Genomic DNA, 17,686 nt, shown 5'->3' with positions numbered 1-17,686 from the left:
GAACAGTAACACGGTTTGACCCAGATGAACAGTAACACGGTTTGGTTGAAAATAATCCTGTGTGATGCATGTACCGTACGCGAGATTTTTCGTCCACTGATATGCTGCCACGTCACCATCAACAGTACATAAGAATTTTATCCCAACAGGATCGTGACACCTCATCAGTCAATGCCACATCATCGGTCAATGCCACATCATCGTCCGTCTATGTGAACAGTGTCGTGAACAGTAACGTATACAGTACTGTACACGTGAATAGTACCGTACATGTGAACAGTGCCATTTTTTCTTTTATGCTCCTCCTAAGGTTTTCGACCATCCTGAGTTCAAAAGTGATGTCCGTTTTGCCATCTGATCTCTCGTTTATTGTGAAATGACTATGATGCCCCTAAAATACATAAAATACTTAATTAAAATAAAACAAACGGAATTAAATCAAAAGAAGGTTAAATTCATAAAAGTAAAGGTGTTAGTAAGACTTGAAATGTAAAATGACGGTTTTCTCCTTTATAAATATGCATTTTCTAACACTCAACAGGTACAAAGATATTTCCAAGCAAAAAATACTTCTAGCTAAGTATATTCATTACCCGACTCTTGAAAAATTGAATGTTAAGGATAATTTTAATTCTTTGATAGATAAGATTGGTTTGCGTAAGTTTGTTGATGTTGATTGTTTAGGTTATGTTGAGTTGATTAGGGAGTTCTATGCTACTTTTCAATTTAATATACCGAATGATTTTACTTTGCATACTCCGGATGTTATAAAGTTTAGGTTAATGGGACGAAATTTTTCATAATCTATCACAGATTTTAACCTAGCTTTAGGATTCATTGATGATGATTATTCTTCTAGTGATGCATATTTAGGGACAACTTGTGACTTTAGCAAAAATTTTGAGCTTTATGGTCTTTGGCGTAATTTATCTTTTGATCACAATGCCTATGACCCGAGTAAATCAAAGAGCTCTTTCTTACGTGATCCTGTTTTGAAATGTGTGCATCAATTCTTAGTATATAATTTTTTAGGAAAAAAAGATCACTCAGGAGTTTTCTCTAAAACTGAGTTTTATTTTATCTAGTGCATGTTAAATGGTGTGAGGCCTAATGTAGGTTTTTGGTTAGCAGATCAATTTCAGAGTGTGCTTAAACAGTATAAGACTTTATTTCTTGGTCCATACATTACTCTGTTAGCTATAAACTTATGTGTGCTTGATCTTGACAATAATGATTTGCATCCTGCTTGCAAAAAGGAATTTTTGGATATGTCTGTGTTTGAAAGAACAAGTGTGGTCGAATTCAAGGAGGGGAGATTTCAATTTACTGAACCAGGACCCACTCAACTTCCAAAGAAGCTTTATGCTAGGAGTGGTGCTACCTCTGATGACGAGTTTGACGACGAAACTGCTGCCCCACCAACTATTCCTTCTGCATCTGCACCACCTTTGAGCATCCAGTTAGAGAAAATGGAGCACAAGCTGAACAAGATAGAGCATAATTTGGCCGCATACTTCGAGAGTGTGGGATTTATCCCACTATTTCTGCCAAGCCCATAGACGTTATGTGGATCAAAGCTCACAATTCAGGGAAGTATTGCCTTTAATCTTTTATCCTTACGCTTTATTTTTTTTTTTATGTGAGCTTTGATTATCATACATTGGGGACAATGTAAGTTCTTGGTGTGGGGGAGAGATTTTTGCAATATTGATGTCTGGAAGTATTATTTTCACTCTGCTCATCCTTAAATGATTTTGGAGTTAGTATGCTTCATTTATTATTTTTAATTTTTTTTCCTTTTCTTTTCTTTCTCACCACTCTTTTCCCATCTATCTCAAATTATTTACATCTATTTTTATTTTATCATACTCTTTCATCACTCACATTTTATCTTTCACTTTTTATATTACTACATACATCTTTCTCGCTTCTTATCCTTTTTACCTTTCCTTTTATATATCACTCATACTTTCTTCTCATTCTGCACCACTATTGATGGTTGATTCGTTTGAAGAGTGTACATTATTTGATGGCAAATTATCAACTTTGTGAGGATTTGAGCCTATGAGCAACCACTTTGCTCTAATTATTTTTGTTATGTGAATATCAATCTTAGTTTGTTTATTCTAGAACTTGCTTTGTTATGCATGTTGAAGTCGCATTATGGGATTTTATGCATTAAAATGATAAGGGCAAACCACTTTCTATTTTTTTTTCGCATTTTTCTTCTTTTTCTCCACCCGAAGACCTTTATTTGTTATCTTTGTTTGAGTCTTAACCATTACCCATCTAATTCTCTCCATCTACTTACCCATTTTCCTTCTTTTTGAGCCTCAATTTAAGGAGATTTTTGGACTCATTGTTTGGATAGATTTTGTATATACTTTGTTGCTCTTGCTACCTTGAATTAAAGTTTCTTAATTAGATCAACAAGCATTATGCTTGAATTAAATTGTGCAAGGTTCATTTCTTTTGTTTGATTAAAAAAAATAAAAAACAAAAAAAAGGAAAAAATGTTTACATTCTTGGCGACTTGAGTAGAAATAAGCGTTTTGATATCATAAGGTTCATTCAATGAGTTCGTTCTTCTCATTTTGATATCTTTTTCTTTCATAGACCTTTCTTTTTCATTTAACCCATTTAACCCCGTTACAACCTTTCTAAGACCCTTAGATTTTTGCATTTAATTCATGTTTTGTGGATTGAGATGTGATATATGAGCAAGTTTATGGTAATAGCATTCTTTGATTTGATTTGAGTGCATAAATGATACCCTAAACACTTTGAGTGCATGGAGTAAAGTCAATGAGAGGGCTATTAAATCTTGTTGCACTTGAATTTTGAATGGATCTTCGTGGTGGTTGAATGTTTTTCTTTTATATTAACTTATGAGATCCTATGCTTTAAAATCCTTGTCTCTCGAATGTTGATCGACTTAAATTCTTAAGGTATGCTTGCTTAAGATTGTTTTTGGATGAGTTGAGATGAGAATTGAGTGGAGATTTAGGATTAGTCTTGAGTTATATGCTTGAGGACAAGCATTATCTTGGTGTGGGGAAATTTGTTAGAGTGCAATTTATGCACTAGTTTTGCATTGTTTACTTCCTTTAATATCGATGCTTTGCACTTAATAATAATGATTTACTTGTGTTTTATTTTTGTAGGTGCAATTCTATTGATTGGTGCTAAAATTGAGCTACAAGATAATGCTTGAGGATGATTGTTTTCCTGGAGAAATCATGAGCTTCAAAAGAACTTTATTGATAAGGCGTGGCGCGTGCTGTCAACTACGGACCTGCAGTTTTTAGTTTAACGTGTTTTGTCTTTTTTGTTATTTTTGTAATTACGAATTTTATATTTAGACAATATTTTAGATATTAGTATTTTATTTTAAAAAGAACTTTAGAGGAGAAGAGAGGGAATGAAATTTAAGGGAGGAATCTATTGTCAAAGAAAAAAAAAGAAAAAGAAACCCTAGATCTAAATTTTTCTCTTCTCTCTATGAAGAACTAAACCTATTATTCTGGTTGAAGGTTAATGAAGCTTTGATTCATCACTACTGTGAGATCTTTCTTATGCTTTAATTGTTTTATTACTTTTTGGATATTTGTTTATTCTCTGAATTATTGTCATGATTATGTTTGTTAATTAGATAATTGGCCACTATTTAATTATCAACTTAATCTATTATCAATTAAAAGATTCATTGTATGAAGATTTTAATGTTTGTGACAAATAGCATAGCAGTGTGTTGTGTTATGAGAATAAACAATCTAATTTAAATGAACCATCGTATACGTTTGTTGATTAGGATTTAGGTCTCTCTGGTTTTTCAGGCTGTCAATTGATTAAATCCTATGATCGTATCTAGGGTTGTCTATTGATTAGGGAAATAACCAACGGTCGTACCTTGGTTATCAACTAGTTAAGAAGAGATTGGCTATTAAAGGGTCTCAGTAGCTATAATCGGTCTATTCATAAGTAGTAATGATTTATATTTGAATCAATGATCAGTAGTCGAATCAAGCTGAGTTAATTCCTTCAACCAGAGTTTTCCCCAATTTTAATTACAATTTTAATTTGCATTATTTTTATTTTAATTTGATTTTTATTATTGTCAACGATTCCCCCATTTTGCATTTTACATTTAAAAGGATTTAAATAATTATCGATCTCTGTGGACACGACCCTGCTCAATCACTATACACAATTTATTTAGAGTATGTATTTATTTTTGCTGGCTTCAACAACCATCAATTATTTAATTAAATTATTTGCTTCGATCTTTATTTCACATGTTATATATTTAGAAAATAATAAAAAAAATGTTATGCTTCCAAAAATGTAAGCCTATAAACTTCATTCTTTATGAATAATTATTATATTTTTAAACATTTACACTAAAAAAATTTATTAAATTTCTAAAATTTAAAAATTCTATATTTAGTATTTTTCTATATTCTAATAAATATTATTTTCTAAATATGTAAATTAAATTAATCACAAAAAAATTAATACAGTTTAGTGCAACACCAAATATAATATAATTAAATATTAATACAGTACAGTGTAACACCAAATATTGTACAACATTGTTATAATACAGTGATAATGCAATACAACATAATACAATACACCAACATTAAATATAATGCAATACAACATAATACAATAAAACGTGTCAAACACACCCTAAAACTAGTTTTAAGTTAGAAAGAGTTTCGTTATACTATAACTATGTAAGGCGCTCATATGTGTAATTTATTCACAATATAACCCTATTGTTATTAACAATATGGGTAAGCTTTACTAATTTTTTCTTTGAAATCAATTTATATTAAAGAAAGGATACGGATATGAACATTTGAGGCATCTTACAAATGCTGAATATTTAAAAGTGGACTGTGATAAATAGTGTGCGAATTGTGTTATGAAGTTATGTTAATTGGAATATTAAAAAAGGAACATGAGCACTTGTTAGCTAATTTTTTTTTTAATTTTGAATTGCTGGTGAAATATGAATTTGAGGGACTGTAAAGAATTTATTTGCAGAGGGATAAAATTTTATTTGTTTCCCCATTGTGTGTTGTATATTAATTTCGTTGCTATATTTTCTTACTCATTTTTGTTTTCTCCATCTTTGTTATTCGATTTTTTTTTTTTTAACAATAAGCATATAACAATACTTTGAAAGATTGGAGGAAATTAAAGATATATTCGAACTTAAGTCACACGACATGCTGAATATTGTCTAGCATATAGCATAAGCATTCAGGGTGCGTTTCCGAATGCTTTGAACCCAATTGAATCTTCAGAAAGCATTTTTTTAGTAAAAGAATTTCTACAAACACTTAAATTGCTTATTGAAAAGCACACATGAACTGGACTGCTCTTAGCAAGTACTTTTAAGCGCTTTTCCAAACAACAGAAAAGTATTTTCTTAAAGATATTGTTAGCTAACTTTGAATCTCAAAAACCACTTCTGCTTCAACCGCAGGCAATAAAACAGACCAAAACAAATTTACTCATTTCAAAAACACTTTTGGAATTAATTCTTCTGGGATTTTCGAAGCCTGTACAGAAATGTAATATTCAGCAATGTGCTTTACAAACACTGTCATTTTTTGTTGTTTATTTTATTTTCTATCAATTTCTCGGCTCCCAAACAGAGGTTGAGAGTTGAGGCACCATATATTTACAATAAAATGAATAACAAAATGATTGAAAAAGGTATGATTACTATCACTATTGTCACATTTAATTAATTTTTTCACTATTATAATAACCTTTTATTAATTATCATACATGCAAGACACTATGTTATGAATAGTAAAATACATGAGTCATTATCGAGTTTTACTGCCAAAATAAACCATTAGAAAGAGTATCGTTCGCATATAACTATGTAATGCATTCACATTGTTTAATATATTACACTATTGTTATTAATAATATAGGAAAATTTTATTAATTTCTACTTTGAAATCCATTTATATTGAAAAAACACCGTGAACATGAATTTGAATATTTGACGCATGCTACAAAATTATTACTAAATATCTATAAGTGAACCATGATAAATAGGGTGCAAATTGTGTTCTGAAGCAATGTTAACTTAAATATTAGAAAATGGACATGAGTACCTGTTAAATTAATTTTAAAAAATTTAATTTTGAATTGTGGGTGAAAAATATGAAGTGGGGGTCTAGGGCGGAGCCAAAATTGGAATTTTGTGGGGCCAAACTGTTAATGAAGTGAAGTTTGAGTGCCAAGTTCTAAAAACCACTTCATAAAGGGGGTTAATGTAAAACATTTAACTTTGAGGGGATAAATGTAAAACAAAAATGCCAGAGACAGTTAAATTTGCATCTAAAAAGTTAAAACGTTGTGCTCTCCGAAGCCCATTAACAGCACTCACATCACTTTCCCTCCTATTTTCGGATTCATCGAACTTCAAAGGTTCGTTTTGCGCATATCTTTCTTTGTTTGTCTTAATTTTTTAATTAATTACTTCTAAAAAGGTGAAAATTATGTGTTATCATTTAATTTTATTTTTTTTTTGGGCTTTAAAGAAAACTGTCTTTTTTTATTCGATAACGGAAACAATCAATTTAACTTTTTGTTTATGATCTCAAAATTGTAATCTTTTTCTTATAGACTGTTCTCTTGTTTCCAGTTGACTCTAGGGCTTTTTAAATTTTGTCGTTTAATTCCTTAAACCCCAGTTATTTTAAAGCTCTGTGTGTTTTGGGATAATAAGTTTGTGATTTAGGGTTTTTAATTGGCTTAATTGATGAGTTATATATTGAGGCTGAATTTGCTAGGCTTGAAGTGTTTAAATTTTTCTATGGAAATTTCGTTTACATAAGTATACTGAAAATTGGGTACTTGAATTGAGAAAAGCCGGTATGAAGGCATAACCAGTTCCTTTTCTTGAATAATTATTTATGTTCCTTGTAGTGGACAAGGATAGACTAATTCTTGGAACTTAGAACATGAAGAGAAAGCGAGGGCACAAGAAAGGAAAATCAAAAGGGCCCACCAAGGCAGTTAAGAATGAGGCAATACCAGTTGTTAGTTTAAGTAACACTGAGGATGATGATAATAATGTGGATGAGTATGGAAATGATGAATATGAGTCAACAATGGAGGTTGATACACCTTCTTCGACTGGGACTGATCAACCGTTGAATGTTGCGAGCATAAATCCTGATGGGTCACTTGATAAGGCTTTGGGAAAACCAGTTGGGCGTGTGAAAGTGAAGTTGAAGACTCCAAAATTGGTGGAGTCGTCACATAGTGATACTGATAAGAGTAGCTCGCAACTGGGTTTCGAGAGACAAGGTGGGAGTAGTGAGAGAATTGAGGATAGTGCCATGTCATTGGCTGAAATGAGATTGGGTGTTTTGGGGAATGCATCAAAGAAAGCTGGGAGCATCAAGATTAAATCGTCGAGGGCCTTGGGTAGTTCAAGTGTTGGTAAAACCAGTGATACTGTGGCAGCACAGAGTGAGACTTCTCATCAAAAACAACTGAAGACACCTCGCATGGATCATCAATATAACAAGGAAGAGCTGGATGCTGCCTTGACGGTATGTTGGGAATTTTGTGTGTTGATACATATACATTTCTGTTGAAGTTGTTCGATGGAGCTGTTCTATGTGTTTTTTGAAAATCAGCTGCCGATTTCTGAATAAAACATAATTAATGCATTTTTAATAGATGCTTTCTTTGTTTATTCTCTTACAGGTGATTAAGAAGGTAATGAAAATGGATGCAGCTGAGCCCTTTAATGTCCCTGTGAATCCTGAAGCTTTGGGAATACCAGTAAGTGTAAAATTCTAAGTGCAATGCTTCTGGATACTACTGTTTTCCTTTATCTATAAATTGTGAATTTCGTATCAGGAGCTCTGTTGAGATAGTTGTAAAGAAGATTGAAGCTCTTGTATTTTCCCTGATTTTGGGTGTCGTTCATCTTTAAGGTTTAATTGGACAAGTAAATTGTATTATCTCTGAGAGTCAATTTGTTGTTTTGGAAGTTCTCTCTTCATTACTAGCCTCATATATTCCTTGGTGCATGAAATTATAATATATACCGGTTTGGAAAAATTTTAATTTATTTAATCATAGTGCACACACAATATTGGTTATTCTGTTTTAGGTGCTCTAATGCTGGTCAAGCCTGTGGAGATGTTTCTTTTTATTTCATTTCTTCTCCTTTCATTTTTTTCTGCTTGTTGAGGGGCTGGGAGCATTGTGCATACTTCGATGTCCTTTAATTTCTCCATTATGTCACAACATATACTAAATAAGATTTTTCTTTCTTTAATTTGGATGGGCTTCCTATTTGGCACCAGGATTATTTTGATGTTATAGATACCCCTATGGATTTTGGAACGATATGCAGCAATCTTGAAAATGGTGGTAAATATATGAATTCAGAAGATGTCTACAAGGATGTAGAGTACATCTGGGAGAACTGTAACAAGTATAACAGCAAAGGTGACTATATCTTAGATCTTATGAAGCGTGTGAAGAAAAATTTTATGAAGCTTTGGATGGCAGCTGGGTTATACACTGAGCAATCAAGTGGGAGTGCAGGTGAGCGTTTCATATTTATACTTCTCTGAACTGAAATTCACTAGCAAAAAGACATGCTTTATCTGTACCAACGTGAAAGGAGAGATGTTAATAACATCATTTGGCAATTGGCATAAAAGCTTACCTTAATTCTTTTCTGTATTATTAGCCAGGATAAAGAAGCTGTTGTCTTAAATTGGCAGAAAACATGGAAAGCCCTTTTTTTTTGGTTTCTTGTTTTTCCTTTTCTTGGGAACTTCTCATGTTCGTAAGAATATGCTTGATTACATCTTTTAAAATAGTGCCAGGCATTTGAGAATGCTGACTAGAATTAGTAACATCTTGTATTTTGGTTGACTAGTTCTTTGAGTATATCAGAAGTTTCAAAGGTCTAAGAAGATGCCTGATGGATGTAGGGAAAACATTATGATATGCTTCTCCAAATCTTATGATATTAAGTTCAAGAATCAAGAATCTAATATAATTTTTAAAGAGCTCGATGCCGGAAGAATAATTCTCTTTGACGTCTATTTTAAAGGTTGATGTTCAACCTTACATCTGTGTGCATTGCAAATGACTTAGGTGACTAGAGAGTTGATGAGATAGAATTTTATGACTGAATACCAAGTGCTTGGTGAGGAGGCAATGTTTCTATCACTAGGCGTGCATGCCCTAACAGCTACTGTATATTATGTGTTTATGCATGATTTGCTTATATTTGGTTTAGGTGATAGGCTTTTTATTCTACCTTATCATTATTCATTTCCTTTGTGTTAGGTCTTGAAGGCATTCAAGATGCTGCTCACTCCAGTCAGGGGAAAGCACAAGGGAAAGGTGGTCAACCGAAGCAAAAGTCAGGAAAGCGTCATGGGTGCGTTAGGCTGAAACCTCATACTTTTTGTTAGACTTCTCTAACTGTTGTTATTATTTAAATATAGAAAATTATTTTATTTATTTCAAATTTCAGAGTGTCTTTCTGCATATGGATTAAAGGCTATATTTCCTGCCAGAAAAATTAGGAGATAAATAGAATGAATTCACTTTTATTGTTTCTCTAGACCTACCTTAGACGACAACTGTGGGAAAATTTTCCCATGTAGAATTCTTCATTCACTTCTTTACTTTTGCTTTCTGCACATTGGATTTTACTATGAAGAAAAATAAGGAATTAAATTTCATTTTATTTGTTTAAGCTCTGGTTTTTAATTTAACTTTGATGATCCATGACTTTATGGACAATAAGTTTTTGGGAGTTCATGGTGAGTTTCAAAACCATAGTACAGCACTATGTTTTTCCTCCCTAAGAGTTCACCTGAAAAGTCTTCATATTCTTCTATTCTTTTCCCTCATCTGTATAATTTTCCCCATTTGCAGAAGGCGTCATAAACATGATTGTTTATGTGCAATTTGTGTTCTAAAGCGCCGTAAAAGGGAGCGTGAGGAGAATGCTCGAATTGCTCAAGGCCAGACTGATGTTGTTGAGACTCAAGAACCAAACCAAGAGGTACATTAATTTTTTTGATTGATGGTTGCACTCAGTCTTGTATTGATATAAAATAGTTGATTTTCACTTTATATTCTTGCGAGTCTTATAGTAATTTTGATATTTGAGATTTGCTTGTTACTGTCGCTATCAATAATTCTGCGTCGCTCCTCTCTCTTCTATTTTTCTATTCTTTATTTCTTTTTGGGTGCTGAAAGTAACGTGGGAGTTTCAATGGCCAGGAGAAGAGGCAGACCATCTAATTGTTGTACTTTTAGAGTCTATTGGATATTAGATCTCTAAGATGTATTTATATGTGTATTTTAATATAACTAAATAATTATAATAATAGTAATAATAAATCTAGAAGTTGGTTGCCATTTGGAAATAAACATCGCTTTTGTTTCACCTTTTCTGTTTGATTGTGCGATAATATTTAGCAGTAAGAACCTCCAATGATGATATGCAAGTAACCCTCCTTTTTGTTCATTTTCATACGGTATGTACTGTGGCAGTTTAAAGGTATGTGGTGTTGCGCACCAACGTTACACGGATCTGTTTTGAATTGCAGAGAACAGGGATTGAGATAGTAAAATAAGAATTAATTGTACAGTTGTTAAAGTGTTTACATTCCTTTGTTAAAATTGTAATTTTGTATTTGTACTTGTGGCAACAAGAGGATATGCTTAATAATTTCAAACTAAAAGATGTGGGCTGTCCAATTCTTTGGCAAAATGCTACATAACAAAAGCTTCCTAGAAAGCGTTGGTCATGTGTAAATGTATTTGAGAGTTCAATATTGTCAAAGACATGGTTTTTGCTTTTATGTTTCTTTCACTGTTGTACAAAATATGACCTCTCTATTATGTTCTGATTATGGATTCTTCTTCTTTATTTCTATTGAAGGAATCTTCTCTTGGAGAAAGTGCTCGCGGTGATGATTCATCATCAGATATGGGTGAATCACAAAACCTTGATGCAGACGCTGAGGTGGAAGGGAAAAGAGAGGAGGTTAAAGGGGAGAGTGCAAAGCAAGAGTACAGCCATATGGAAGTTAAGCATGAGGAAGAGCAGGAGGAGGAAGAAGATGATGAGGAGGATGAGGAGGAAGAGGACGAAGAAGGAGGAGATGAAGAGAATGAGATAGATATGCAAAAGAAAGGTGAGGGTGAAGGCCTAGCGCAGTCAAAGATAGGTGAAAGATTAGGGGAGGAGTCCATGAGACAATCTGAACCAGGAAAACCAGAGAACTCTGGTGGAATCCAAACTCATTCTGACGAGCACGATGAGGAAGCTGTAGCTGTTCAGAAGCAAGCACACAAGGTTTGTATATTTATTTATGGCATACGCCTACGACAGTTTATCTTAATAATATTAGGACTTGCTGTCAATCCTTAACATTTGATGATGCATAAATGCCCTCCCGGTCTTCGGGTGAAGGTCAGTTTGCCACTTAAAAATGCAACAATTTAAGTGAATATGATATCAAGCTTTCTCTGATCTCGTCTGCTATCTTGATTCAATGGTTTGATGTGGATACAGAATTCACAAGAATGGGCAGAAAAGGCTAAATTGTACAGCATCTTCAATTCTGAAAATCCAATGCTCCTGAGACTATGCGGAACGCTCTTCCCCAATGATCATACGTCTGTCTGGAGTGGACCTCATTCTCTAGTTCAGCGTCTGGTTTCCGCTCATACTAATTCCTTTCATGCAGCTATCGAGAGTTTCATGCAGTAAGCTCTCAGCTACTTTGGCTAAGTGGATCAAATGTAACTTAAATTATGCTAATTACACAAGTTGATAGTAATTTCTTTCTGCTCTTATGACACACTGGTTCAGGCAGTTTTGAATCTAAGTTATCGGAAGCAATAGGGAAGCACTTTATTTTGAGAAGTGTTTTAATATAGTGCAGAAGCCCTTGCAATATGTGGAATAAGCCTTTTTTTTCCTCTTTCTAAAAATAATTTCCTTGACCTAGTAATTTACGACGGTGCTTTTATTAGTCATTAGATACGTTCTTCAACTTTTAATGTGTTCGTAAATTACAGTCAATGATGCGGGGTTCAATAAGAAACTATACATATTTTAATTAAAGGTAAGTCTTTTTTGCGAACCAAACTGTTTCTTCTGTTTCAGAAAATTCTGAATCAATTGGATTTATTGTTCGGTTCGGGTCTTAAAAAATGGACAAAAAATTAAAAATTAAAATAAACTAAAGAAATCAACAATAACGACCAGCGCTGCTTCTAAATATTTGATTTTTATTTAAAAAAAAAAACAGCATGAGAACTTTAATCCTATTAATGAGTGTCATTTTTTAGTTGTTTTACATATTTCAATCTCAAATGGCTCCGTCACATATAATAATCCATCGCATATATGAGGTGATAGGATTGTTAAGTGGTAAATAATTTTTATGAATTTTTTTGATAAGTTTTGAGACACATAATTTTTTTTTTAATTTGTGTGTCTCAAATGTGTACAAAAACTAAGAGACAAATTAAAATAAGGGAGAAGGATAAACACACCCCCAACGTTTAGGTAAAGGGACAAAAATCTCCCTAACGTTTCAAAAAAGATATTTACATCACAATTTATTATAATTTCACCATTATACTCTTCTAGCATATAAAAAAAAATTTATTAGATTATCCAATTTGTCTATATATTGTTAATAAAATTATAAATAGACAAGTTGGATATTATTAAAAAAATTATAAATATACCCCCATTGCCCAATTCCTGTATTTAAATTTTTATCAATAACCAATTTTTAAAAAAATATATATATACACCTAAAAAAATTATAAATAAATTATAATTTTAAAAATAAAATTGGTTATTAATAACCAATTTTATTTAAACTTTAAACTTGTATATTTAACAATTCTCCACATGTCAATCATTTAAATTTGTATATTTATAACTAATTTTCTATGTTATTTATTATGGTATTAATAACCAATTTTATTTTTAAAATTATAATTTATTTACAATTTTTTTTAAGTGTGTAGATGTCTTTTTTTAAAATTAGTTATTGATAAAAATTTAAATAGAAGAATGAGACAATGAGGGTATATTTATAATTTTATTAACAATATATAGATAAATTAGATAATTTAATAATTTTTTTTATATGCTAGAAGGGTATAATGGTAAAATTATAATAAATTGGGATATAAATATTTTTTTTGAAACGTTAGGAAAGTTTTTATCCCTTTACCTAAACGTTGGGGGGTGTGTTTATCATTTTCTCTTAAAATAAATCTGTTTTTGGACATAAAATTAAAATAAATATAAAAATATAAAAAAACCTCCGAATTTGCAACGCTAAAACCCTAAACCCTTGGAAAAGCAACCTAAAACGCTACAAGCTTTCTCTCGCTTTCAAAAGAGCTAAAGCAAATCGATTAGTCGATATTTACTCAATGGCCATCGCCGGTATTCTCCGCTCCTTACGACGGCGAGATGTCGCCTCCGCCCATCTCTCTGCCTGCAAATCCGTACGTCTGCTTTTTCTTTATTTATTTATTAATCAATCTGTATTAAACTTGCCCGTGTTTTGCAATTTGTGTTTTTTTAAACTTGCCTGTGTTTTGCAATTTGTGGCTTTTTAAACTTGCCCATGTTTTGCAATTTGTATTTAGTTTTGTTTTTGCCATTTAAACTTGGTTGCTTTTATTTTTTTAGCGCCCCAAATTTTTTTTTTTTTATCAAAAAGGTTTAAGTTTTAGCTTCTGGTAATAATTCAACCAGGTTTTACTAAAGTCTAAAGCAAATGATGCGCATTATCTGAAATTTGATGTTGGTTTCTGTGTTTGATTCTGAGAAAAAGAAAAGGGTATGAAATTGGTTGAGGGCTTTTTTGCAAAATTTGTTTAGTGTGATGATTGATGAGACTTGCGAATCTATAGTGTTTGGTTAGTGTGTATGTTTCTTCAAGTGATTGATTAAAGTTAGCTGCAAGGATTGCTTTCTGATAGTTAAAAGTTTCGGATTGAGCAGATTATGTACAGAAATTCTTGTTCTTATAAATTGGAATACTTTTGCAGTTGACGTGCAATGTCAAACCCTCCTGGGCTTCTGCAAATTGGGCGAGTTTGGCAAGACCTTTCAGGTACTCTGTGTCTGGCTGATCGCCTTTTATTTTGTTTGGGACCTGGGTTATGACTACTGTTTGTTTGGAACTCATGTTTATACTCTTTATTTCAGTGTGAGACCAGCAGGGAATGATGTTATTGGGGTTGATTTGGGAACCACCAATTCATGTGTTGCGGTCATGGAAGGAAAGGTAGGACTGTTCTGAATATTTTGCTAACTGTTAATTTAAAGTTTTTGGTGTATAAAGATCATTTCTGATGAATTTTGAAGTTCTATGTAGAATCCTAAAGTTATTGAGAATTCTGAAGGCACGAGGACCACGCCGTCAGTGGTGGCCTTCAATCAGAAAGGTGAGTTGCTTGTGGGTACACCAGCAAAACGTCAGGCTGTGACTAACCCAGCTAATACACTTTTTGGAACTAAGCGTCTGATTGGTAGGCGATTCAATGATGCCCAAACTCAAAAAGAAATGAAAATGGTTCCATTCAAGATAGTCAATGCTCCAAACGGAGATGCTTGGGTCGAGGCCAATGGGCAACAGTACTCCCCAAGCCAGATCGGAGCATTCGTTCTAACCAAGATGAAAGAAACAGCAGAGTCTTATCTTGGAAAGTCTGTTTCTAAAGCAGTGATCACTGTACCAGCTTATTTTAATGATGCTCAGAGGCAAGCAACGAAGGATGCTGGTAGAATTGCCGGTCTCGATGTTCAAAGAATTATTAATGAGCCTACTGCTGCTGCACTTTCCTATGGCATGAACAACAAGGAGGGTCTCATTGCAGTTTTTGATCTTGGTGGTGGAACGTTTGATGTTTCAGTATTGGAAATCTCTAATGGTGTCTTTGAGGTACAAGTTTTTCTAAATTGAAAAACTATGTTCATTTATTTATTGATTATGTTTCATTGCTTATAATTGTCTGCTTCAGGTGAAAGCAACAAATGGTGATACATTCTTGGGAGGAGAGGATTTTGATAATGCATTGTTGGAGTTCTTGGTGAGTGAGTTCAAGAGGACTGAGAGAATTGATCTTTCTCAAGACAAGCTTGCCTTGCAGAGGCTTCGTGAGTCAGCTGAGAAAGCGAAAATAGAACTTTCATCAACATCCCAGACTGAAATTAATCTTCCATTTATCACAGCCGATGCATCAGGGGCAAAACATTTAAATATCACACTGACCAGATCTAAATTTGAAACTTTGGTGAATCACTTGATTGAGAGAACCAAGGCTCCTTGCAAGAACTGTTTAAAGGATGCAAATATCACTATCAAGGATGTTGATGAGGTTCTTCTTGTTGGAGGTATGACCCGTGTACCTAAGGTACAAGAAATCGTTACAGAGATCTTCGGAAAGAGCCCCAGCAAAGGAGTGAATCCTGATGAGGCAGTTGCCCTTGGGGCTGCAATTCAAGGCGGAATCCTTCGTGGAGATGTCAAAGAGTTGCTTCTTCTGGATGTTACACCATTATCACTTGGTATCGAGACACTTGGTGGTATTTTCACCAGGCTGATCAACCGAAACACAACAATCCCAACAAAGAAGAGTCAGGTGAGTGATTGTTTAGGGCATTGCAACATTGCATATGAATCTTTACAACATGTTTATTGAAAATATGTAGTGCTTGAATATTTTATTTTGACAAAATAGTACAATGGGTATGCATTTGAGTAACGTTAGCCGCTTGTCATTATCCTACGGTGATAATTTGCTTGAGAGGTTTGGGTTTGCATTTGCTCTAGTTTTGAGGTTTCATCCACGTGTAAGTTGCAACTTAATGTTTTTATCCAACTCTATAGTGTTCCAATATGTTCATTTTGACTGATGATGCTTCTCATCACAGGTGTTCTCAACAGCAGCTGACAACCAGACTCAGGTTGGCATCAAGGTACTTCAAGGAGAGCGTGAAATGGCAGCCGACAACAAGGCGTTAGGAGAGTTTGAACTTATGGGCATTCCACCAGCTCCTAGAGGCATACCTCAGATTGAGGTCACATTCGACATTGATGCTAATGGTATTGTCACTGTTTCTGCCAAGGACAAGGCCACTGGCAAGGAACAGCAGATCACCATCCGCTCATCTGGAGGACTGTCAGAATCTGAAATCGAAAAGATGGTTAAAGAAGCCGAGTTACATGCTCAAAGAGATCAAGAAAGAAAAACTCTGATTGACATCAGAAACAATGCAGACACTACCATCTACAGCATCGAAAAGAGCTTGGGTGAATATAGGGAGAAGATTCCTGGTGAAGTCGCTAAAGAGATTGAGGATGCTGTGTCAGATTTGAGGAAAGCAATGGCCGGTGAGGACATTGATGGAATCAAGGCCAAGCTTGATGCTGCAAACAAAGCTGTCTCGAAGATTGGCCAACACATGGCTGGTGGTTCCAGTGATAATTCTGCGTCTGGAGGTTCGCAGGGTGGCGACCAAGCACCAGAGGCTGAGTATGAGGAGGTAAAGAAGTGAGTTTAGCTATTTAGACAGCAAACTACATGATCTAGCGAAGACTGCTGATGAGGAATTTACTAACCAATGCTTCTATAAATTTTGATGCCATTCCCTATTATTTGGGATGTCATTCCTTATTATTTGGGATAATCTCCCATATTAATAAAGAAAACAGAATAAAATAGCAGAGTAGTGTTTTATTAGACTTCATCTTCTCTGTAGTTGAATCTCACTATTTTTAAATGACTCCTATATAACTAAGTTCCTCATTGTCAGTTAGAGAGGAAACAATCCAACAGCTCACTTATTCCCGTGTTTTCCAAGGAGTAAGTTGATTTTAACTTGTGAATTTAATCAATCTTTAGATTTGACTTAATCCCTTTTCACTTTGATTACTGTTTGAATCATCATTCGTTTACATTGAACAACAAACTAGAACATAACATTCAGGCTTCTCTTTTTTTAGTATTAAAATCACACTGACAGTTGAGAGTTACACAGATTGTTCATTTGCTTCCTCCTCCTTAGCCCGCAATTTTGCCTTTGCTTCTGCCAATCTTTTCTCTGCTTCTTCAAGAGCTTCATCTCCTCCTTGATAGCCTCTTCCAATTCAGCACTAGTGCGGCTGTCGGTGATTTTTGAAAAAATCTCTTCCGCAAGCTTGAGGTCCGCTTCGCCAGCTATCCTAACGCCAGATTGAGGCTCTGTTGCCTCTGTTTCCTCAGTTGCATTATCCATGACGATAGATACAGCCAGAAGCACACTGCATAAAAGAACAAATATTAATTTAAGTAAAGGGAAATTTCTAGCCTACTCCCAAATAAATTGACATTGACATTTTGCACCGTGCACCTAAAAAAATTGACGTGTTGCACCGCGCCCTCAATTTTGTTAATTTTTCAGTTATTTCTAACGGTTTCATCTAACTTTTGATTAAATGACAAAAATACCCCTCTATATGAAAAAAAAAAACAAATTTTTTAGCTCATTTAATTTTTTAAGGTTTTTTTTCAATTGCAATAAAAAAAATTTTTTGTTACATGTACATTTGTCACCACTATTATTTTTTCTTTA

The 17,686-nt window shown here is 33.8% G+C and overlaps 2 protein-coding genes across 2 annotated transcripts; both read left to right on the top strand.

Annotated features, from left to right (window-relative positions):
• Window positions 1–6,327: 6,327 nt before the first annotated feature.
• LOC102607030 (uncharacterized) lies at window positions 6,328–11,992 on the top strand. The gene is made up of 8 exons (XM_006471080.3): window positions 6,328–6,459; window positions 6,961–7,592; window positions 7,750–7,827; window positions 8,358–8,601; window positions 9,358–9,451; window positions 9,955–10,084; window positions 10,970–11,386; window positions 11,606–11,992. Exons 2-8 carry the CDS (start codon window positions 6,996–6,998, stop codon window positions 11,801–11,803), a joined length of 1,758 nt encoding a protein of 585 aa, XP_006471143.2. The 5' UTR covers window positions 6,328–6,459; window positions 6,961–6,995; the 3' UTR covers window positions 11,804–11,992.
• A 1,392-nt stretch (window positions 11,993–13,384) lies between these two features.
• LOC102606731 (heat shock 70 kDa protein, mitochondrial) lies at window positions 13,385–16,873 on the top strand. Its single transcript, XM_006471079.4, has 6 exons — window positions 13,385–13,569; window positions 14,119–14,183; window positions 14,279–14,357; window positions 14,448–15,014; window positions 15,094–15,714; window positions 16,007–16,873. The coding sequence occupies exons 1-6, from the start codon at window positions 13,495–13,497 to the stop codon at window positions 16,628–16,630; spliced, it is 2,031 nt and encodes a 676-aa protein (XP_006471142.2). The 5' UTR covers window positions 13,385–13,494; the 3' UTR covers window positions 16,631–16,873.
• The last annotated feature ends 813 nt before the right edge of the window (window positions 16,874–17,686 follow it).

This window comes from Citrus sinensis, chromosome 5 (assembly GCF_022201045.2).
Source record: "Citrus sinensis cultivar Valencia sweet orange chromosome 5, DVS_A1.0, whole genome shotgun sequence".
NCBI classification, from domain to species: Eukaryota; Viridiplantae; Streptophyta; class Magnoliopsida; order Sapindales; family Rutaceae; genus Citrus; species Citrus sinensis.
The sequence above is the reverse complement of the archived record's forward strand: the minus strand, read 5'-3'. Positions and strand labels throughout refer to the sequence as shown.

Excerpts from the sequence above, each read along its gene's own strand:
- LOC102606731 (XM_006471079.4), top strand. The coding sequence starts at position 13,495 with ATGGCCATCGCCGGTATTCTCCGCTCCTTACGACGGCGAGATGTCGCC. Across the intron at positions 14,184-14,278 it reads AGTTTGGCAAGACCTTTCAG|TGTGAGACCAGCAGGGAATG; the intron begins GTACTCTGTGTC and ends TCTTTATTTCAG. Across the intron at positions 14,358-14,447 it reads TTGCGGTCATGGAAGGAAAG|AATCCTAAAGTTATTGAGAA; the intron begins GTAGGACTGTTC and ends AGTTCTATGTAG.
- LOC102607030 (XM_006471080.3), top strand. The coding sequence starts at position 6,996 with ATGAAGAGAAAGCGAGGGCACAAGAAAGGAAAATCAAAAGGGCCCACC. Across the intron at positions 7,593-7,749 it reads AGCTGGATGCTGCCTTGACG|GTGATTAAGAAGGTAATGAA; the intron begins GTATGTTGGGAA and ends ATTCTCTTACAG. Across the intron at positions 10,085-10,969 it reads CTCAAGAACCAAACCAAGAG|GAATCTTCTCTTGGAGAAAG; the intron begins GTACATTAATTT and ends TTTCTATTGAAG.